This window comes from Papilio machaon, chromosome 3 (assembly GCF_912999745.1).
Source record: "Papilio machaon chromosome 3, ilPapMach1.1, whole genome shotgun sequence".
Taxonomy (NCBI): Eukaryota; Metazoa; Arthropoda; class Insecta; order Lepidoptera; family Papilionidae; genus Papilio; species Papilio machaon.
Window position 1 is genome coordinate 2,201,634 of NC_059988.1, and position 24,838 is coordinate 2,226,471.

At 31.8% G+C, this 24,838-nt stretch overlaps 3 protein-coding genes and 1 long non-coding RNA gene across 4 annotated transcripts; 1 reads left to right on the plus strand and 3 right to left on the minus strand.

The window, feature by feature from the left end:
* The first annotated feature begins 884 nt into the window (after positions 1 to 884).
* LOC106707824 (gustatory receptor 5a for trehalose) lies at positions 885 to 5,160 on the plus strand. The gene is made up of 11 exons (XM_014499261.2): positions 885 to 940; positions 1,379 to 1,523; positions 1,823 to 1,941; positions 2,231 to 2,410; positions 2,890 to 3,038; positions 3,237 to 3,359; positions 3,718 to 3,872; positions 4,054 to 4,098; positions 4,348 to 4,516; positions 4,805 to 4,894; positions 5,036 to 5,160. The coding sequence occupies exons 1-11, from the start codon at positions 886 to 888 to the stop codon at positions 5,153 to 5,155; spliced, it is 1,350 nt and encodes a 449-aa protein (XP_014354747.2). The 5' UTR covers position 885; the 3' UTR covers positions 5,156 to 5,160.
* Positions 5,161 to 5,168: 8 nt separating this feature from the next.
* LOC123723536 (uncharacterized protein PF11_0207-like) lies at positions 5,169 to 6,238 on the minus strand. Its single transcript, XM_045686541.1, has 2 exons — positions 6,038 to 6,238; positions 5,169 to 5,802 (listed from the first exon to the last, which is right to left on the minus strand). Exons 1-2 carry the CDS (start codon positions 6,236 to 6,238, stop codon positions 5,380 to 5,382), a joined length of 624 nt encoding a protein of 207 aa, XP_045542497.1. The 3' UTR covers positions 5,169 to 5,379.
* A 636-nt stretch (positions 6,239 to 6,874) lies between these two features.
* LOC123723509 lies at positions 6,875 to 7,406 on the minus strand. Its single transcript, XR_006756770.1, has 3 exons — positions 7,380 to 7,406; positions 7,170 to 7,306; positions 6,875 to 7,004 (listed from the first exon to the last, which is right to left on the minus strand). It is a non-coding gene; the product is annotated as an uncharacterized LOC123723509 (long non-coding RNA).
* Positions 7,407 to 14,178: 6,772 nt separating this feature from the next.
* Positions 14,179 to 17,833, minus strand: LOC106707791 (gustatory receptor for sugar taste 64a-like). Its single transcript, XM_045686543.1, has 9 exons — positions 17,804 to 17,833; positions 17,061 to 17,226; positions 16,490 to 16,699; positions 15,973 to 16,080; positions 15,687 to 15,868; positions 15,321 to 15,487; positions 14,907 to 15,072; positions 14,599 to 14,688; positions 14,179 to 14,232 (listed from the first exon to the last, which is right to left on the minus strand). Exons 1-9 carry the CDS (start codon positions 17,831 to 17,833, stop codon positions 14,179 to 14,181), a joined length of 1,173 nt encoding a protein of 390 aa, XP_045542499.1.
* Positions 17,834 to 24,838: the final 7,005 nt, after the last annotated feature.

Genomic DNA, 24,838 nt, shown 5'->3' on the forward strand with positions numbered 1-24,838 from the left:
CGGAGGAAGGAATGCATAGAAAGGGGAAATATTATCTTCCTGTGCGTCCCCTCCTCTGTCGATCAGAGGTAGGCAATACATCTAAAATTGCGGATCTCTATGGGCAGCGGTCGCTTCGCTATTTCGGCGAATTCAGGTGGCGCTCGGTTGTTTCCTACCTTGTGATATAAAAAAATAGCCGACTTCATAAAAAAACAAACTCAAATAAAATGCACTAAAAAGTAATATAAAACAATGTAGTTATCTAGCATTTAAACATTATCGCCAATTAGAATAATTAGGTTGTAAACTCAGTAATTTACAAAAATTTCGTATCATATAGTATCATTTAAATGAAATAAAATCATCGTTTACAAGAAGGAGTGTTGTAAACAAAATAATCGATGTATGATAAAAATCTGCTTCCAATTTTGTCGGCGCAGTAATCATAGGTTGTTCTCACGCGACCCTTAATTTGTATTGTTTTATTTTCTGTTTTATACCTCCCAAGAAGTTCCATTAACCACTTTCTGTTATTAAATTAAACAAATTGCTTATCCGTTCTTACGACTATCAGTTGGACTTAAGGTACCATAGTGATATAGCATGTATTCGGTTATAACCTTTATCTTTTAACATTAAATAACGATTTTCTAATTCATTTTAAAAGTAAGTAGTAAATCGTATTTGCAAGCTTAAAAAATTACGTTGCATTTTTTTTTTTTTGGTGTCTCTGTTTTTTTTTTGTTTTTTTTTTTTAAGCTAACGAAGGAGTTGGATATACGTTTTACCTGACTTTCGGCAGCGTCAACTACGGTAAATGTATAAAAAAACTCTTGTGTAACTTCAATGCTTCTTATGAACAGAATTGATTCCACTGCGATTGAAATTTTGGACATTCGAGAAATGAGGAAAAATATATACAAGAATAAGAATCAATCTCTTTGGATTCCAATCCGAAGTAAGTAGTACAGGAATGTTATTTTATGTAATATAACAGGTCCGAAAACATCTATCAAATTACGTTTCTATCTATATATATAAAAGAAAGTCGTGTTAGTTACACTATTTATAACTCAAGAAAATTTATGGGGAGGTAGCTTAGAACTAGGAGACGGACATAGAATTTTTTTTATCTTGTGTGCATTTTTTTTATTCCGCGCGGACGGAGTCGCGGGTAAAAGCTAGTTAGTAATAAATGTCAGTTGAAAATTGACGAGAGAGATCTATGGATGTATAGAGGATGGAGGAGGCAAAACAAGTACCAATGAACAAAGAACACAGAGAATATAATAATTTTTGCAAACTTGAAATCCTTCCAATCCAAAATCAAAATAAAAAAATCAAGTATTTTTTTTGATTCAGTTTTTTTTAACTTGCCTTATGCTTTGAATTGTAGAAAATAAAGTCAATGTCGCTGATATCCGTACAAAAAAGTATCCCGTAACTTTCCAAGAATCACTGCGAACAACTTTGTTTATCGGTCAGACTTTTTCTTTGCTTCCTGTCAATGGCATCTTCAGTAAAACTGCATCCAATGTTAAGTAAGTCGATTATTTATTTATGAAAAATATTAATCAATTAAAAATGATTGGTATTTTGCACGATTATTACAAACTGCAAGGCTTAATCTTTTGACCAACAACGACTTGCAAAGGCAAAAAAAGTTTAAGCAAATATTAAAAACATGTTACTTAATATCTATTTGAACTATAATAACAGTTCCTATTTAATTATTTTACTTCCTACTACTTTAAAAATGAAAGCCGCGCGCGATCCCAGTCGTGCGACGACCCGCTAAGTGGAAACAGGTAGTAAATCAGCTTTTTCTTTACTGTTACAGATTCAATTGGACATCATGGAAGTGTGTATATTCATTTTTGTCACTTACTGGACAAATTTTCATTACTACAATGTGTATCCTGAAAGTTGCGCATTCGACTGTAACGCTAAATGTGACAAGTAATGCATTTTTTTACGTATAAGGGTGCTTTTCCACTGTTGACAACCTTATAAAAAATAATTTCATTTCTTAGACTTTTTATAAAAAAAGAGACTATAGTTGTTACAGTACAAATGTCATGACAGTTGAACATCACGGCAATTCAAATTGTAAATGTGTTTATATTTAACGCATAATTTTTTGTGTAATGTTTTTAAATATTATTAACCAGATATTTTCCTATAATTTAAATTCAAAGTTATTTTTTTTCCTTCAACAATATGTGTAATTGGTATTTATTTTTTTCAGCTCCAATAATATTCTACAGCACAACCTGCATTACAATGACAATGTTTTTCCGCGTTGCCAGGAATTGGCCGAAGCTCGTTCGGGATGTGTCGCATGTCGAAGAGTTGGATCCGAGTTTTGATCATACTGTAACATATCGATGTAATATAACATGCGGCATAGTCTTATTTTTGGCATTAGGTACAATTAAATTAATATAATTTAATAATTTAATCAACCTAACTGACTGTGATCTGAACCATATTTATTATCATCGTCACTCTAAGTGAGGTGGTAACACTAGGTTTTCATCATCATCAGCTCACTATATATCCCCACTGAGCGGCTCGGAGCTTACCCTAAGTCGTGACTAGATTTCGCCGTAAGAACGCTGGATATATGTATATACGTAAATAGAAAATTGGAATTGCTTTCGAACCCAGGACCTGCACAATGCAAGTCAAGTGCTTAACCCCTGAGCCGACAGCTCTCAGATGTTTTCGCTGCCAGATAATTTTTAACTTCAAACACTGCATTCTTAATCATATGAACTTAACTAAACTCTGTGAATAATTATTTTTATGAATATTGATAGGATAGTCTTATAGTCTCAGATACTTAGCTTAATTAAAATTACTGACCCGACCCTCGAAACTAATACCATAAAAATTGTCTTTCAGTTGAGCACATACTCTCATTACTGTCTGCGTTTGCCGGTTCCATGACATGTTATCCAAAAAAACCTATCTACGAAGGTTTTGTAGAACATTTCTATCCGTGGGTATTTAATTTTATACCATATACACCATTTTTGGGTATGTTAACTCAGGTATGTGTATCTAAATTTGGTTGCGTTTAAAGTAAAAAGATACGGATGGATTTTCATGAGATAACTATGTATACAGTCTTTGTATACAGTCATAGTTATATGTTAAAGTTACAGTTCTCTATTACTTAAACTAATTGTCGAATATAACATTTTTTATTGACTCTATGATTTTTTTCACATATGATCTTATTATTACAGTTCCTTCATTTCCAATCGACGTTCATCTGGAACTTTTCTGATCTTTTTGTGATTTGTATGAGTTACTATTTAACGTCTCGCTTGGAACATGTCAACAAGAAGCTACTAGCCGCACAAGGAAAGGTATTTTATGCGATGATTATTAATAGAACAAATTCACACTTCTTTTAACCCTCGGTAACTCCTTCATCTAATTTAGTTTTAATTTCTCTCTCGGGCTCCCGTTATAATCATTTTCCATTCCATCGTACTCATTTCCACTGTCGGTAAATAAAGTAATTAAATTATAATTATGTTTAGAAATTCATTGTTCAATATTATTGCAATTGCATAAAAGGTATTAATTCTTCAAAATCCAAAGATCTCAAGACGTCAAGTCTTTTTTTTTGAAATTCTTATTCCTTCGTATTTCCATGAAATATTCAATCTATTTGCTTAAGATTGAATCTAGATATCGAATGCATATTATTTTCTATTTCAGTATTTGCCGGAGTTATTCTGGAGAAGTACTCGCGAAAATTACGGTCGGGCGACGCAGTTGGTACGAAGAGTTGACGACGTAATCAGTGGAGTTGTCTTCATTTCCTTTGCTAACAATCTGTTCTTTATTTGTCTGCAGCTCTTTAACACTTTGGAGTGAGTTATTTTTAAGTCTTTGTTAATGCAAATGAAATAAAACATAACGGATATATACATTAAAAACATGTATCAAACACAATAAAACTTTTACAACGTGCTCCAATAAAGAGCTCATATGTTAAATTACAGTTATGTATTTATTTTGCTACATTTTTAACTTTTATTTTTTTAATTTTAGAGATGGTATCAAGGGAACTGGTGAATGTTCAAGCCGTGTCAAAAAGTAAGTTTTATCTTAATTAATATATTGTGGTTATGCTATATCATACCTCTGCTGCAATAAGCTTGTCCGAGAGATAGCCGTGGTCGCCACCTTGTGAGACAAAATTCGATGTTGACAGTGCGGCTGGTTGTGCAATTTTGGTAGAAAATAAATTTTATTTACGTCATACACTTAAAATACCACAAGTAATAGTAAGTCTTCTAATTTTGTAGTTTCTGACATTGGTCCTCGCCTTTTTAATTATTTCAGAACAACTTTTCTGGGCGGGTACGAGGCGGCGGTATATTTTCTGTTTTCACTGATTTACTTGATCACACGTTCGGTGGCCGTATCGCTTATTGCATCACAAGTTAACTCGGCATCGACTGTGCCGGCGCCTGTTTTATATGATGTCCCCTCACCTGTGTATTGCATTGAGGTGAGATATTATCTATTGATATGATAAAAAAACTTAAAAAGTAAAAAAACCGGGAGAAACTGAAAATTATGCTTGAATACATGGTCAACATTACGTCACGTAACAATATAAGGTTTCTTCCCCCAACTCAATAATCGCGAAATACACATATCATAAACAACAACAAACCAAAATATGAACTATACTGCCAAAGTACTAACGTTTTAGGATATTAGGAATTACAGAAGATGAGAACAGATTTAAGGGCTCTTATATAAACAGCTGTTAATTTAATAATTTATATTTCAGGTTCAGAGATTTTTAGAACAGATCCATGGAGACAAAGTAGCACTAAGTGGACTTCAATTTTTTAGTGTTACTCGAAGCTTGTTGTTGACGGTAAGATGTTAAATATAGACTAGTAATGTTTGACCTAAAATATGTGAAAGCAAATGTTTGGCATCGGTTAATCATGGAAATTCTTTATTTACTAGACTTGGTTCTTCGTACATTTTTTCATACAGTTTTTTATATTTTCAGGTAGCGGGAACAATAGTTACCTACGAGCTGGTTTTATTTCAGTTCAACAGTTCACCGCAAGATCAGAGTAGTTCATTTATCGATAATGTGACTTCTACACTTGTCCCCGCTCGTCAATAATTATAAACTGAGAAATGTCTTGAAAAAAATATTCTAATCTTTCCCAAAAATTGTTTATAGGACTATGGAATCAAAAGGAATCAGTGGGATTGCGGCGACGAGTTTTCTTATCTTTACAAAGAGACACATTCTGTTTGAGGATTTTATGTCACATAAATGTGTTAATTAATTTGTACAAATATGGATATTAAAATTACATAAAATCAGATGAATTAAAAGCGCTTTTAAATGTCAACTGCAACACCATCGTCATTCTCTATTGTGAGCCAAGAAAATTGTCGTAGTACTTTATCTCGGCGATCTTTATCATCCTCATTTCTCTGGGTTTTCTTATTATCATTTCTTAGAAACTCACTACCCACCGCGTCGTCATTTTTAAAGAGATCTGGCTCTATTTTATCTATTGGTTCCGTTTCCGTCTCTTTTATTTCATCTTTCACATCGTTCCTTACCTCATCTCTTATACCATCTCTTATATTATCTTTTACATCATCCCTTACTTCATCTCTTACTACATCTTGTATCTCAGTTCTTATTTCATCATCTTGTCGTTGAGCAGTTTTTATTTCTTCTTCTCTTCTATCATCACCTTGACCACTACTTAGCTGTTCTTCTCTTTGAGCTTCTCTTAACAGTGCCTCCGTTATCTGAAAAATTAGATGCTTAGCAAATATATACAGAAAGTAAGTCAAGGCTTTATAATTTTGACAGGAGTTTAAGCATATTATAATTATTTTTTATTTTACCCTTAACAAAAGCAATATGATTTGTTAATTCGACTTAATCCGGTATCTGGTTATGTGACAATTTATGATCAACATCTGTCTCGACTCTAGCGTTTTCTGAAGGATTTTTTTTATAATAAGCATTATTAGTAAATACCTCAAAACGGCGGTCTACAGATGATTCCCTAATGTCTTTTGTTCTTCGGTAATTTAAATTCTTATTGTCTAGCAATCTTCTATTTCCGGATTGCAGCGGTATTGTATCTCTTTTCTTAATATTAGCAACGATAATACCTTCAGGAACGATGTCATATTCTACGTTTTCTAAGCTTGATGCACAAACGAAAATAATTGACATTACGAAAACATACATTTCGAAAGTAATCACATGATTTGTTGCAAACCGTATTTATGAGGGAATTAAATAACATTTTAATTAAAAACAAGAATTGAGTATAACACGAGAATATAAACAAGAAATAATTACAATTTAAATTTTTGCACACTCATATGTATAAAATGGATAGAAACTGGTAATAGTGTTTGAATCAAAACTACCGGAAAATAATGCAACGACTTTAAAATGGTAACCAACTTTATCTAGCACTTTTTAATATGGCCTTGTTGAGGGCAGCAACAATAAAAAATGACCTTGGAATGGCTTGAATTTCTGACAAAGTTTGGTTATTTGAGGAAAAAATAAAAGGAACAATTTCCAAACAGGTTTTATTTGTATGAAATTTTCTGTAGATCTGTAGTAGTTTTATATTGAAGATCCGTAACTATAGAATACAATTTATTTTAAACAATACTTATTCGATTGCCATAAAATACTTAATTACAAAGAATATTTAATATATAACATTAGTTAAAATGTTTCATATAAGCTATTTATATAATCTCCGTTGCATCCTTATTTTATTGCGCCTATTATTATTATTTGGGTCCAACTTATTATCTCTCATTTCATGGAGCCTCCAATTGTCGTCTCTACCTAGAATTCCATTTCTATATTTATCTCCTAATAGTTGCGATGAATCTATTTCTTCGTCTCGCATATCATTGATTTGATTATTTCTCATTTGGGCTTCACGTTGAGCTTCCTTCAGCATAGCTTCTGATGTCTAAAATATATGATTAGTATTTTGTGTGTATTATGTTTAATATTTGAGGACATTACCTCTATTTTGTTTATTAATAGATAGGAAAATGTTTATTAGGTTTGTCAATAATTTCAATAATCATAATTGATTGATTTAATTATTTTCCTTAAGCAAGACTTACATTACCTCAAAACGTCGATCAACTTCATTTTCTCGTATATCCTTCGTTTTTCTGTAGTTTAAGCTATTTTCATTTAACCATCTTAAACTATTTACACGAAACGGAATTGTGTCTCTTCTTTTAATATTACCAACCAGAAGATCTGAATTAGGGTAATCATAAATATCACGATCTATGCAAAATACATACGTTACAAGCAATTGAATTATAAAAACCTGCATTTCAAAACTAGAAATATAAATTGAAAAATAAAACCAAGACTGTTAATTCCATGTCAATAAAACAGAAATAACGCTTGTATTGATCGCTTTGTGAAATATGCTCCAGCAAAATTTCGTGTTCAGCAAAACAATACTTCTGAAATATTAAATGTAATTTTTATTTGAGTAAAATTTTATGAATTTTTAAATGAACTGATCATTAAGATTAGATTAAATGTGCAATTAAAAATAATTTTTCATATGCTGTTGCTTTATTAGATCAACCATCCAAAAAGGAGAACAAAGGATAGAAACATTTTATTCGCGTTCAGGAAATTGAAGAAGAACAAGCTCATATTTTATTAATGTGGCAATCACCTGAAAAAAATATTTATGTTAACATTGATTTAAAGCACGACTGTTTTATATAACTGCTTCATGTAGAGTACTTTTCAAATATCTTGGCAGCTCAAGGTCATCTGCGCGCTGTACAGTGCCTTCCCCCCGCAACCCCACGCTACACGTCAAATTGTTTTCGGCGCGGCGACTCGCGCTAATTTAAGCACCGCCAAAATATTTGAAAACTACTGTACTAGAATTATTATCATCACTTTTTTCACGTTAGATTAGTATTGATTGAAAAGTGACTTAAAACTTACTGACAAAATTGATTCTCTTGTAACGTAGAAAAATTTTAATCCACTTAAGCCTAGCCTAGAATGAAAAACTTGATCCATGAATCTTTGCGCCTAAAAAAAAAAATATCCAAAATATAAGACCAAATTCTTCAGCTTAATATTACATCTTGTTTATTCTAGAATATTAATTAAATATTTACTTTATAGTTATAAGCCGATGCAGGCAAGGTATGAAGTATGTCCAAAGGCGAACGAGTTAGTGTGTGGTGATGGGCCAAGAAGAGAGACAATATAGTAGCTCGCATTATAACAAATACAGTTGAGAAAGTGAGATAAACTACTGGCTCCCAATCAAGTCTATAAAAATACACATTTTAAATTGCTATAATTATAAATAAATATTATTGTACTTGTAAAAATAATTATATCTACTTTCGTTTCAATAGCTCGGTATCGGTCGTGACCAGATTCATTCCTTGTTGAATTAGTACGAACCTGCAAAATATTAATAAATATTACGATGCTAATAACTTATTCACTTACTATATGTAGTCGGACAAATTTAGTTTGGTGACCAAAAGTAATCTATAGTGCCCATTTTGAATGTCTTGTTGGGTTTGTCCATCTATACCCCTTAAAATATAACCCTAAGGGGTAATATTCCCTCTCTGAAAATTCTACGATCCGTTGTAGTTTTGTATAACGGCGCCGACAACAATTATTTTTAAGACTTTTAAGAATAACTCGGAACATTGAACTAACATTATAAAGAATGTAAAATTTTTCATACTTGGACATAGCCCCTAAGGGTTATAGATCTGGAGTACTAGATGGACTAACCGTTGGTTTCTGAGACCAAAATCTCTGTACAAAACATATCGTCAAGCGTCATTACTTTTGACGATTTTATTTTATTATTTTCTGGCATAAAAATTACTTAAAATGACAACACTTACTGTATTACTATAAATATCTGTTTACAAATAAATATGAGGTTGCATGAGAAAGATATAAAAATGAATGGGTTTATGAATTCATCTAGTATGAGCGTTAGGCTAGTCAGTTGGGTATAGTGTTTCTGTAGATCCGACCAAGGCATAAATCCAGTGAATTTCGCCTGAAAACATACAATTTTAAAATATAAGTATGTTTGATACTTTATTAATCCTCGAACCATTACATGACTTATGTAATAAAAATCACAATTTTATATAATTACGGTGCTGAAAGCATGTTGTAAAATTTTGTCATAAGGATCTTCCCATAAAAAATCGTATAAATCCAATATTAAGATACTTTACAACATGAAGGAAGGTAAGATTATGTAATAAAATCCATTGGAATTCCTCTTAAAAGTATGTTATTATTGAATCACATCCTACGGAAAAAAGTTAACCACAAAATTTCAAATTAAAACTGATGAGGTAAAGTTTTTCAATTTACAGAACACATTTTACTATTAGGTCCTTACATATGAAATTGGCGTTTTTCGTACTGGCCACTTTAATCACGAATTTCTCCTCTTTGGTAAGGAATTCCAAATTCAAATTTGTACAGCTATAGACTCATGTATTTGTGGTTCGATGACCGTCATTCATTTGTTTTTTTTCTTCTGTTTTTTTCTGTTTGCGTCACTCATTTTACAAAATGGAAAACTTAAAATATCGCATTATTTACGAGTACGAGTTCCGCCGTGACACTAGTGCTGCGGAAACGACTCGAAGGGTGAATGATGTGTATGGCGGTCGTGTTGCAAAAGAAAACACAGTTCGTTTTTGGTTCCAACGTTTTCGTTCTGGAAATTTCGATCTGCAGAACAAGCCCCGTGGACGGCCTGAGACTCAAGTTGATAATGAAGAGTTGAAGGCTATTGTGGAAGCGGATCCATCGCAAACCACGTCCGAGTTAGCTGCAGGCTGCGATGTTAGTGATAAAACTGTTTTGATTCACTTGAAGCAAATTGGGAAGATAAAAAAAGCTTGAAAGGTGGGTACCTCACGAATTGACTGAAGCAAACCGGCAAACGCGCGTCGACTGTTGCATTACATTACTAAACCGGCACAATAATGAAGGTATTTTAAACCGAATCATTACCTGTGATGAAAAATGGGTTCTTTACGATAATCGGAAGCGCTCAGCGCAATGGTTGGATCCTGGCCAGCCAGCCAAATCCTGCCCCAAGCGAAAATTAACCCCAAAAAAGTTACTTGTTAGCGTTTGGTGGACTAGTGCCGGTATTGTTCATTACAGTTTTCTCAAATCTGGCCAGACTATTACGGCTGATGTAAAAGCTAGCGGCTAAACAACCTAGGCTGGTCAATCGCTCCACGCCACTGCTGCTTCACGACAACGCTAGACCACACACTGCGCAACAGACGGCTACTAAATTAGAAGAGCTTCAATTGGAAAGTCTAAGACATCCTCCGTACTCCCCGAACCTTGCTCCAACAGATTACCATTTTTTTCGAAATTTGGATAACTTCTTGCAAGGGAAAAAATTCAACTCCGATGGGGCAGTCCAAATCGCCTTCAAAGATTTTATTGATTCCCGTCCGACTGGTTTTTTTAGTAAAGGGATCAATGAACTACCTATGAGATGGCAAAAGTGCATAGAAAATAATGCTTCATACTTTGATTAATTAAATATATTATATTAAAAAATATTCGACTTTTTGTTCGTCCCATACAAAACGCCAATTTCATATGTAAGGACCTAATATAAATCGTTAATTTTGAGATGGAATTAAACATATTAAATAAATGTGCATGTTCAATAAAGTTCTTACTTTCTTCTCCTCTTGAAACAGTTGACGATTGAAGCATGAGAAACGCCCACACAAATACACGGCTACAGACATAACCAGGATATCTGTTAAGTTTCTTAAGCACGTTGCCTGACATTTTGAGGCCTAGGGAGAAACTTCGGATATGCTTTATTTTATGACACAGAAAATTAATTAGCATTAATCTAGTTCTAGACGCGATATTCCAATTTGTTTTAAATAAGTCAAAGATGAAGAGGGAAATAACATGTGAGAATGGAAAGGGAAAAAGTAAATTGAGGAAGAGTTTTGCTCTGGTTGGAGGAGGCAAGAAATGGAAAAGTAACTCATTCTGTTCATCTCCTACTCAGTTTATAATTGCTTATTGTGGTGACTTATCATGTGGGCAAACGTTACTTGAATGCATTTTTAAAAAAAACATTTGATATTTAAACTCAATAAGTATTAATTAACCTGTTAAAATTACTTACGGCCAACATTATTCCAATAAGGCATTGAAATGGAAAATGATCAAAATACCAATCGTAGTCGTAGACGAAGAAGCGTTTTAAGCAATAATCGTCATCCGTACTCTTCAACGCGTTGTTTGCTTCATACGCCGTATATAATAAATAAATTGCGAATTCAACTGGAAAAGAAAAGATCTTTCGACTACATTTCAGAATTTACTCTAGAAAATTATCTGACCTTTGGAAATCTTTGTAAAAAAGCATTTGGTATCCAAAATTCTTTTTCATGATTTCCCTGTCCTTAGACCATATAACATACTATTTTATTATTACTTATAATGTTACTAATATACCAACAATGAAATAACTCATGCCCTTAAGGGATAGGCAGAGACCACGGACCTATATTTGGCGCGGTTCTGACACACTCTCTTCTTCTGCAGTCATACGTCTACGCATATATGCACGTAGGTTACAGGTGGTCTTAACACCGCCTTTCTTGAGTATTTAATCAATCTGAACGGCATAAGTCCATCTGGGACGGTCCCGTCCAACAATACCACTTACTTTCGGGCTATAAATTCCTTTGTTAATTTATTTTCATTCATTCTTTCAATGTGGTCAAACCATCTAAGCTTACCTTTTTCAACTGACAACATCCTCTTCTATACCACATTCTTCGCTTATTGCATATTTCTAATCCTATCATTCAGTCACTCTTATCATACTTCTCAAAGATCGCATTCATTGCATTAATTTTTCTCGCATCTTTATCCTACGAAACCCAACTCTCACTTCCATAAATTAATGTGGGAACTAATACCGCATTTGAAATCGCCACACGTACCTTACTATGTTACTAATAATTTCTATGAATACATATGTGTTAATATTAACTTACCCAATGCGGTTGTTACAATTATATAAAAGATTTGTTTAATGATCTTAAAAGGTTTCGAAGTTTTAGGGTTGGGCAACAAACTCTCCAAATCTTCGATCTTTTTAAATGTTTCAGACCACTTCGAGGTCATTTTCATCAAGAAAAATGATGAAAATAGTGTATTCAATGAGAAGATGATCCCAGCTTTATAACAAAAAAATAATAATTACTCAGACTCGAGCGTGAAAAAAATTAAATAAAAAGTAGCCTATTTAATAACGAATAGATAATATTAGGCGGATCTATCTAAAAAATCTTGAATCACATTTTGAAAAATCAGAAGAAAAAGTCTAAAGTATGTAAGTATGCTTCCAAAGCATTTTTATCAGCTTAGGCAAGATAGAATAATATCCGTAGTAGGAAAGCATCTATGGCATAAATATATAATTTAAATACGTACAAATATCCTTTCGACCTAATCCGAAGGCCAGTTTGTCGACACATTTGGTGAGCGAGCAGAACGTCATCCAAATTAGATTAGCCAAGTAGAAACAGGTATATAAGGACATCCAATTAAACCTGCAAAGAGTTAATTTAGTAACTTTTATGTAATTATACCTAAGTAAATTAAATAACCTTGGTAATCTTAGTAACCTTGGCAAGTTAATTTGTTAGAAAGTATCAAACCGCATTGGGCCTAGCCACCCCTAACTTCAATAGGCTCTGAACCAGTGGGTTGGCTATTGCTTAAAAAATGAGCTGACATATATTAATGAGAAATACAAAGTTTATGTGTTATTGCTTACAAAGCTTTGGTAGTTATAGCTAAGCTTTGGCGAAATTAAATTTCGTCCAGTAGCATTAAAAAAACATCAAGTTGTATAATATTTTGTAACTTTATACACTCCAATCTTTACATTAATTTCGAGGAATAAAGGAATATGAATTATACTTTACCTTTTACCTGAATGTTTAGTATTAACAAGACCATTTAAAGGAAGAAAGCCCATCAACTTGCAACTAAGAAGTATAGGTCGCACACATTTGTAAAAGCTTAATTTTTTCTCTTCGGATTTATTCTTTTTCTTTGAATTACGGTAAAATTTTCTCAGTTCTGTCCAACTTGTAGGTAACATTTTTAATAATATGACCACAGCTTTGAAGCAGTTTTATACAAACGTAATGCCTACATAAATATTGTCTTGTATCAATATTTGTAAAGCAAACGAATATTTTTTTACCCAACAACTTCTTTATATAAAACTTGATTGGGGACGAAAGATTTGATCGGGTATGATTTATGGGCAGCAAGAAAACAGTAATAGTTTTTTTTATGTGAACATTTATTAATCAATATTAATTAATAATTTAGTGTAATCCCAAAAACATATGTTAAAAGTGAATAATATTACAGATAGAATTACGTTGCCTGCGTTCAATAAGGTTCACTGAACCTGAGTATCTAGGTTTTTTTTAAAGAGAGTAAAGGGAATGTGTTTTTGTATAGCATCACTGAAAACTTACTTTATCACTACTTGAAAATCCGAAAAGAACATATATTGATTTAAATCCACGCCAACTTGTCGCGTACGAAGGTCTTTCGTTGTAGAGTCTATCATCGCGACTTTTGTATTTTATTTAATTACAGAGTTCGTATATCAAAGTCAATAAAAGCTATTAATTTAAATACGAATAAAATAAAACGAAGTATATTTCTAAAAGATGATTAAATTGCAAGGGAACTTTTTAGTTTCTTTTCAAACACTCATAAAAGCGAAACGTCTTAGCCTAATTATTCCGAAATGCTTTTATAACTTCCACCTTTCTTTAATGCTTCTACAATACATTAAATTAAATATGCTTTGAGTACTTGTGATGGAAATCAATGAGTTTAAATTGACCAGTAACATTGGTCAATTTTATTCTACACTGCACAATACAGTCAGATAATTTTTTGATTTGTTTTAGGACCATATAGGGCAAAATCTACAAAAAATAATTTTGATTTTTACAGATTTTCTATTTTTTTAATCACAATTTTGATGTTTTTGCAAATTAAAAGTATCACTTGTCATATTGCAATAGTATTAGCTCGTATTTGATGACAGTTGCAACTACCTGAAAACAATAATTAATGAACATAAATAAATATTAAAGACATTTTTATTTTTGAAACGAAGTTCCTTATCGCGCGTTGTGAAAGGAGGCTAGACGGAAAAAATTCTTACGAAAAGTTGTCACGACACTAGACTTAAGTTTTTTATTCATAGAATAAACATTGGTTCCTTCACTAATTAATCGAAAGGAACTTCGTTCCATCCGGGTGTCCCTTGACACCTCTCAAGTTTTTTTTATTATCTTCTCTGTTTAAAGAATTTTATTCATAAAAAATAAAAATCACCGCAATAATGCTTTGACTGTTAATAATGTTTATTCTCTCACCATATTCTATATTCAACCTAAATGATTGTATATTATTTTTACCTCTAGCAAGCTTTGTCTGGACAAGAAAAATAATTTCATTCCACTTAAACCAACATTATCATATGTTAGCTGTGTAATAAGTCTTTTTACCTGAAATAAATTAATAATTAGTTGTAAAAGTAAAGAATTTCAATCAAATAATACAAATTAAGTATTTAAGTTACGTAACAGCACTTAAAATTTTCTAATGATCACTATGGGAGGCTTTTAGTGTATATTTAGTAAGAGAAAACTACACTACTACTAAAGGTCTGCTTTTATGAGCAAGCATTACGCAACTCTCAGTGTCAAAATTTTTCAAACATTACCTCTATGTTGTAAGTTGCACTAGAGCAGGACCTTAGATCAGGTAAAGCCTTTTTTGAGTACAAAATGATAGCAGCAGCGGCTAAGACAACGCCACAGGCTCTAGATGAAAGCCAAGTCAGAGATAGTAAATAATATGTACGACTTATCCACGATCTCGACATTATTCTGCAACATAAGTTTAGTGTGTCTCTAGTTAAGTGACTTAGATGCAATAAACCCTTGATAAATAGTAAATGAAGATCAACCAGATAACGTTGAAATCACCCATAACATTATGTTATGTAACTATGTTCTATGAATAAGTTAAAAGCTAAGAATTTTAAGTATGAAGTAAAAATTATGGTAAGAATATTGTAGAATCTCGAATTTCCAGCTAAAATGGGTGGGATTTGATAATGTAAAAGTGTAGATACCTTATGCCTAAATAAAGTTGTAGACAGATGAAGTACAAATTATTCAGATTCGATAACAGAACTAATGGTCCCAGATGTTTTTCTAACAAGCGCACTAATTTTGCCTGACGCGCGTACGATCGACGGAGCTTACGCCATTGGTCGATGTGTTGATACGATAGTTTATTCTGTAAACGACGTATTTCAATATAGTTAACCCTTCCAGAATATATATTATATATAAGAATATATAAACCATTAATTAAAAAAACACTTTTTGTTATTGGGATTTTTAAATTTTTAGTACTATAATGAAAGGTCTCGGTTTGAGTATGATTTTAAAATAAGATGACGTTATTATTGTAGCAGTGGCTATTGTTAACTTACATAATTTAGTTTCTTCTGATATTCACATTGAATCAATTTTTTCGTGTACAAATTTAACATACTGTATCGAGATACTATGCCCATACTCATTAATATTATGGCCAAATCTTGTAGATTCCATAAAATAGTTGCCAATTTACTTAAAATAAATATTGGAATCGCAAACCATAAATTATATTCGTCTGAAAAAAAGAGCAATAAGAGCACTGATTACATAATTTTTTGCTGTAATAATTTATCGAAATTTAGAAAATTAAACTGTTTGCAGTTGCGCGATGTTACTTACAACTTTGTAATACAAATCCATGTGATATCAAAATGTACGTCCGGAGACACCCTTCAAGAGAACCGCAATGGAAACCAATCGCCGCCATCATACTGAATATGTGTTCGACTACAAGTTATAAATTAATAATATGGTAATAATAATAAAAAAACTCACATGAACTTAGGGGTCGTTAGGATTAAACAGAAATATCTAGAACAGAATATTAAATTGGAGAATGTGCCAGTGTTCCACCTTAATTGCGTCAATCGTTTGAAGGTTTCGTATGTATTTAGACGTCGATGAGAAAACAATAACCAATGAGATGCAGTTTTTTCAGTGTGTTTGTAAACAAAAGGACGGTCAGTGGTCGGACTATACGACTAATTGCTTTTTACTATTATCCCGTCTTCTGTGCAACTCACTGCTACATAACTGGTAACTTGTTATTTATAAAAAGAATGCTGTATTTTGATATAAGTGAAACACCGCGGATTTCCGCAACTGTACCTTAATATATCATTAACATTCTACTTACCAATAGCACATACGCTAACAAACGTTGTAACAAAAATTATTTTCCTTTTAATATATTTATCTTTTGCTGTATTCAAGCCTGATAACAACTCATTTTTTAACCAATGTTGTGACAAATCATCCCAAGCAGCAATGAATCTCCATGTTAGAACTAAAGATATTAAACTATTTGCATAAAATATTGTGCCCGATAATCTGGCCACTAAGCTTCCTTAAACAAGTAATTCAGAAAAAAAATTAAGTCAATACCTACAAGGTCAACAAAGATTTTTTTTACTTAATTTTTAAATACTGAATAAAGTGTATTAACAATTATAGTTGAATTCTATGGATATCAGAAATTATATTCACAGTCACAAGTCTGTTATTACAGTCCTATAAAGGTCCTATAAATGGATTAGATGGGTTTGTTAAAATTTTTCATTGCCACTGAATTTTACTATAGCGTCATATACAAGTTTAAAAAAAATGTACTTGAACTTGAGTATTTAGAAAATTTTACAGTATACAACTATGACTACCACATATTAAGCTTATAAAATATTTAATTATGACTCTTACAAATAACTTACGACTAGCTGAAGAATAAACAGCAACGCCAGACAATATGCGTATCAGTTTCCAAATGGCAGCTGCTTCCAAACAACATAACAGAATAAATAAAATCAAAGCCCAGATAGTGGCTATTTTTCCACCGTACACAGGTATTCCAGTCCATTTTGTGTATGTAAATATTGTCTTTACACACGGAAGAAAATCCTTAAAGAAATTCTATCTTTAGAATACATGTAAATTTAATAATTAATAACCCTGACTGATATAAGATCATACTCCGCGGAAGATTACATTAAAAGGTGCCAAACAACGAAGCCACCACTGTTATTTGCCAAAACATCGAAAACGACCGCTGCCCATAGACATCCGTAGTACAGATGCGTTGCCTACCTTTAATCGACGTAGGAAACGACGTACAATAGAAGAATATTTTCTCTTCTTTTACGTCCCTCCTCTGTCAAATCCACTTCACCTTCCCATCCTTTCCTTATAAAAAAAGGGTGGGAAAGGAAAGAGGACTAACATTAGGCCTTCGACACGCACACTAATCAGATGCAACGCGAAATTGCTTCCACTTCATTCCTGTCTTATGTGTGGTCATAGCATTAAACTGGGCAAGTCGACTCATTCGTGCGGTAGTTGTCATTTTTACTGTTCAAAAACATTTTGAATTTGATAGCAGTAGACGCTATCAAAACTAAAATTATTATTTTATCGTCATCATAATTGTGGATTACGTTTATGTGCTTTTTTAACTCACATTTTGTGTCTGCTCGTTAGCGATCACCATTTCTTCATTGTGCGATATTTCATTTCATCTTTAGTAACAAAGCAAAAGAATACAACTGTCGTTTTCAAAACTAAAAGGGCGTATGGACATTCTTTCACAACCTTCAATTAATCTACATTTAAAGTTGTTAAAGTAAATATTATAGATAATAACGTAAAATGTTCGTCTACAAATAATTACTACAATTGTTTAAGTTAAATGTATATTATTTCAGAAATGTGCACTTACTCTGGTAAGTTGTTACATTTAAAGTGCTTTCAACTAAATATATTCTATAAATCGAATATGAATTTGATGTCGGAGTGTTTCTATTATTCATACTACTTTCTACAATGTTTTTGATAATATACTGTGTACAATAAACCAATTAAGTTGATAAACGAGACAGCATTTGTTTCATATTCGTGTAATGTTCCACCGACTCTACTTCGCTTAAAGCTTTGTTATCATTAAGTCAACCTATATCTATACCTATCATGCTATATACAACAGATATCGTGTTAAATAGCGCCATAAAATAAATAAAATATCTTTATGAATGATTCGATGTCACCAGAGAATATATTCCAAGTGGCATTGCCTATCTTTTAATTGAAAAATTAATTACATTTCCGCATATTAATAATGTGGTGATAAAAAATAATAAGCAAGTAGAAATTGTCACATCACAGAAATAAATAAATACTTACTTTAATCTGAATCCGATAGATTCTTTACATAAAATATTAAAGGAGCTATATCTCAGCTATGTCACAAAGTTCAACAAGCGATTTCTATAAAAGTCAAGCCCCTTGATCATGGATACTTTTTTCTTAATTACTATTATGACTGGTAGATATTATGTTTTATTAAAAAAAAAAGCAACAACAACAACAAATACATGTGACCAAGAGGTAGTAGGTAGAGAGCTTATCATTTGGCTATCCTGGCATGACTCTCTCGTCTATTCCACATTCATACATCTATGTTTGCAAGCTTTTAGTTTATAATATTTAAGGGTACAATAAAAATGATCAGAATTTTACGACATTTATTTGTACAGTTCCAAAACTGTTCAATTAGTAAAGAACTACAAGATGAAACCGATATGACAGCTGTAATAAGATCTGGCAAATCAATATCGTTAATGCCATCAACGAATTAACTAACTTATATTTATCGTTAAGCTTACAAAATGAGATATACAATTGATCATAAAAATTCAAAGCAATACAGAGATTCAAACATTTTTTTTTTATTTTGCAACACAATTCCAAACAAATTGTACACTAGACTACATTGTTTAGAATGAAAACTGTTTTAGTAGGTTGTAAATTTTATTTACTTGACCTGAATGAGGGCTTTTAAAATGTATATTAGCGTATCTGTATAATAGAATATTAACATTGTTTTTAATTTCAAATTGATTTACTTGTACTATAATTAATACTAGGAAATAAACATAAAATTTTCTATTATGTATTTTTTTTTTTTATTTTGTAACAAAGCATTTTTTTAGAAATAAGTCTTACACAAAGCAAATCAATATGTACTCAAGTAAGGTTATGTGTTTTTCAATCTATGAATTTTAATGTTTTTACGTTTGATGTTTTCGGCTTTGTGATGCAAATTATTCGAACAAAACCAAAGGTATTAAAAAACAAAAAATACAAAGCAAACACAATCATTAGAATAGGCAATTTATAAAATAAGTTAATTAAGGTTGTGACCTAATGGTAGCAAATGGATTGCGTTTCTATTAAATTTGTTTTTAAAAAAAAAATATGAATATTTTCCAAAACGCATCTCATTTTTAAATAAAATAAATCTTCAAAGTAACACTTAATCTTTAAATTCTTGTTTGTGAATCTAAAAATCCTCGATAACCGTTCGGTAATATTTTTCTATAGCGAGGTTGACATTGACAAGTTAGGTTGGACCTTTAAATAAGCGGCTACGGACAACGAAAGTACATTTTCTTTTGTCGTTCATCAGTATTTTGACGCATTGGCGTTTACCTTTAGCCGATGGTAAACATTTTTATATCATGTTGTCGTTGGAAAAATGTGACCATCATCTAGTTAGATATATGTTTGAGATTGAAAACAGACACTTCATTTTTTGGCTAAATAATTTATCACTTTTAGGGCGAGCATTATTCGAAACATTGTTTTGAAATTCGACTCCTAAAGGTGAAAGTAGTAAAGTTTTCTGCTTTCGTAACTAGTAGAAGAACATAACTCGACTCCAGCATATATAATGCCATCCACAGCGCAGAGAACCGCACAGAATGGAGAACCACCCTTCGCGAGATGGTCAAGAGGAGAGGTCGCGACCCTCAGGAGTGAGGAAACGATGCGCAGAGAGAGAGAGAGAGAGAAGAACATAAATGAGTTTTGTTTTCTTCATCAGAATTACTTTAAAACACTTTTAAATTATAATGAGTTATCTTATTTGTGTTTTTTTTTTAATTTTAAACGTTCTCCACGCGGCAGAAGTCGGCAGCTAGTTCTAAATATATTGAGTTTCCTATGAACGTTTTGTAATATATTATTGTAGACCACAAAGAGAAGTTACTAAAGTAGTAAAAACAAAAGTATTCTCGAAAAAGTCCGAACAGTTTAATAAAAGGCGTATTTTACTCTTTCAAGGACAACATGTAATACTCGTAGATTTACTTCTTCCCTTTTTAGATTTATAGGTTAACTTACTAAAATAAACACTTGTTTGTCTCTAATAAGCTTTATATTGTTGGTGAAAAAATGATAACGGTATTGTGAATAAATCCTACAGAAGTTCAATAATTTCTATCACATTTTCACCATTTTTTAATTAAAAAAATATAAAAAAAACACATTAAAATTGAAAACTGACCATTTCTGAATAACTGAAAAGTCATGAGACAAAAATACACACGTAAAGTTTAATGTTTACATGAAAACAGTTAAATTAATGAAACAAAGTTTGTAAAAGTTTTTATAGAGCGTTCTAAAGGGTAAGGAAATCGTTTTGGTTACTTAATCTTCATTTTCTTCCCGTCAGAGTTTTTCAAGTAAATTAACTTTAATAATAAAAGGTTAAAGTAATCACAGTAACGAAATTAAGCTTAACTGAAAGAGGAAACAATTGCTTTTAATAATTTTTAAAAGTTAAATAATGGATTAATAAAAAGAAGGATTAATAAATGGATTAATAAAGGTAATTACTTTATTATTTTGTATGGTGTTCGCTGGCTAATTACCAAGTAGAAAAGTAATTCAATTTAAGATCTTATTCGAGGGGAAACATACTGTACTTCACTTATTTCAACTATCTATTAATCAAACAATACATACATACATACTTATACATTAGTATAAGTACCTTCTTGCAATAATATAAACAGCTATATAGACTGTTAGTGACAACTCAAAATATCGTTGTGATACGATTTACTATGGGTTTTTGACACCAAAATGTCTATATAAAAGATATCCCGAAAAAAACATTGACAAAACAGTTATGACAATATGTTTTAAACAAGGATATTGGTCTCAGAAACCCACGGTAAGTGTTTCCAAGGTGAAGGTACATTAGTTACACAAAAGGATGACAAATGAATACACCTCATAAATTGAATAATCATCATAAGCATAGACGTTTCAATTTATCTTTTAAGATGTCCCTACGAAATTGCATAGTCACGGTTCATTGGACAGATATCATTTCGCCATAATGTTTTAAATATATTAATTAGTTAAATTACATGATAATAATTTCTTTAGATATTCATTTGTATATCTCTGATTGATTAAAAGTACAAGAATATTTTGGAAATTACTTTCAAGGTCTGGTTTTATTACAATATTATTACGGCTTTAAACAAAGCTCGTTGCCTATTTCCTGTTCCATTCCGTTACTGAATCCTAATCTATAGATTAAATGTCGGGCTCACTGATTTTCAATTTATTACTCATCTAGCTGTCACCCGCGACTCCGTCCGCTCGGAATTAAAAAAACAACTAATAGTAGCATATGTATTCTTCTAAACTATGTTCTACATCTGTGTCAAATTTCATCAAGATTCGTTGAGGCGTTCTGGAGACACCTTCAAACAAACATCCATCCATCCATCTAAATATTCACATTTAAAATATTAGTATGATGTCAATCTATTCATATTTTTTATCATTAATAATTTATACATCAAGTTATCTTTACATATAATATACACTAGGACATTTTCCTCATTTTATTTCAAAACATCAGGCGATTCAACTGAAAGACATAAAAAAAAATCACATTTGAGTTACGAAAAATATACTATCAACGATTTTTACATCCATACTTCTTCCAAATTTTCAAAAAAAATAACGTTCACTTACAAAAAGCCAATATTATTTTTTCCCAACCGAAACAGACGCCCTTGATATTTTCAATGACACTTACCAAATGAAAAAAGAAAATCGAACACTCAAATATAATGAATAATTGTTTTTTTGAATATTTTCTTCTTGTTTTGCATAAGTATATTGTTTAATTTTAACAATGTAAATAACGAAAATAAATCTGTCGGCTTAGACAAAGTGCATTCAAAAATGTACAGAACTGACACATGACAATCACGTGTTTTATCGAAAGTTATTGTCATTTCTATACATTTTGAAGTTCGTTATAGAATGACTTTGGAGCGAATGCATTTTTTTCTAAGGGGCTGTTCATTTATATTCACTTTGAAGTAATAAGTTTTAAAACTGGCGTCTCCGATGAACTTCAAACTCACAGAAAATAGACAAAAACTAAAAGTGTTTTAATGTTTCTACGTTTCGTTCTATGCATTCGATCGTCAGTGACTTTTTTATGCAAACTTCTTCCTATCGTCCACAGTTTATTTTCTAGTGAACGTTGTAACCGCCTTTAGGTCTACAACATTTTATACTAACAACAATTCACTGTATGCATTTTCAATATTTATAGCAAGTTTTATTAGCTGTAAATTTAATCTTTTAAATTATTAAATCAATTTACAATTCAGAGCGTAAAAAGAACGGATTATATTATTTAAAGAAAATTCGTGTTATGAATATCCAAGCTTTACTTAACTTTGTACTTACTAGTTAGTGTTTTATATTATTATAACTAATAGATGGACTGACGTCCGTCAACAATCGATCTTAGGGGTCGATCAATTTTTTTTTAATTATTTTGTAAATAGAGTACAGGAATCCTCTAAACAGTTAGTAAGTAACCGTGGATTTCTGAGTACAAAAATCTCTGTATGTAAGATTTCGTCATCCCTGTCAATATCTTTAACAAAACAGAGATATCAATATGTTTTTAACGCAGATTTTAATCTTAGAAATCCACGCTAAAAGTTTAATAATTGAGATTTTCGTAGGTATTTGTTTACAGGGGGTTATGCTTCTTGATGATTGTGATTCAGTATGCGAAGATCTGCCCGCAGTTGATAAAGAGCCTGTGTGTATGATGTTCAGTCGATACAAAAGAGGATATCAGTTCTTCATCAACGAGTGTCATGCCAGGAGATCAATTTGTAAAGAAAATTTAGGTACAAATTTATAGTATTACATGACAACTTTATTTGAAATACTAATTGGTATGACTTTATTAAATTCAACCGGTTTTTTTATACCATACAATGGCAAAAAAAGCAAGCGATCACCTGATTCGCTGAAATTGCGAAGAGACCGCAATTGCAGATGCGTTGCCTACCTTTAATTAATCGAAGAGGGGACGCACAGAAATAAAATATTTCCCCTTCCTATGTGTCCCTCCTCTGACGAATCCCCATTCCATTCCCATCTTTATAAGAAAAGGATTGGAAGGGGAAGAGGACTAAAATTAGATTTCCGGCACCACATTCATCAGACGAAACGCGAAACTTCACGCCTGTCATTTTTGTAGTCGTGGTATTGCACCGGGCGAGCCGGCCTATTAGTGCAACCAATGTTGTCACTGCTGGTGTCCACCACTGGTAATTTTTTAATTAATGTCACCAGAAAACAGATCTTGTAGCAAAAGAATATGAAATGTATAATGTATTTAATGTTTATTGTTTCAGTACTTCAAATGGTCCACCCAAGTCGATGTTTTAAGAGCAATCAATTCTTTATGCCAATGAACTAATCTAAAGGATCTCATATTTAAGACATATTAAACATCCGAACATCAAAACATTGTACAAAAGTCGATAATATGGGTGACAGCAATTAACTCAAACAAGTGTTCAAATCGTATTTATTACATTTTTCAAAACTACATATATTTGTGAAAATATGTATTATTAAATTTATACAATTTTCCCTTTACCTACCATAGAAGTAATTTGCCTTGTTGAAATATATATATTTGCCAAATAATTAAATTCATTATTAAAATTCTCTAAACGAATCACCATTAAATTGAAACAACATAAACGCGTACGTAATGATAGTTGAAAACATCTGAAATTGGATCAAAATTTATATTATTACATGTTTAAAATATTAATTTATAGAATGAATATTCTAATTGATTGCACTCACTGAAAATATTAATTCTCGAGTTACAAGGAAACATTTTAAGCCACTCAAAGCAACAATTTGTCCGTGTAATTGATCGATGAATCTCTGCACCTAAAAATGTATATTTTTTAACACAAAATAAATGTGCATGCATGAGCTCCAATGTCATTTAAAAATCAAGACGATTATTTGAAAATTATTTTTAAACACTAAATGTTAAGTTCGGTCAACATCAAGTTTGTTTCACACGAGGGAAAAACAGAATGACAGAATAGTAGACATTGCAGTACTATGGGCCAAGCACAAATATTTGTGACAATCGCCATCGTAACGTAGTCGACGAAATTTGTAATACATACATTTGTGTAGTATCGGGCGTAAAGTACACCAAAAATCAAATACTAATTTTGAAATAATTGACGATGACAAGACGAAGGCGAATGTCACGAATAAATGCGCTAGGCCCACTGCTATTCAACACACGTGTACTGTCAAAACAGGTAGTATTCTGTCTCCGCGGCGC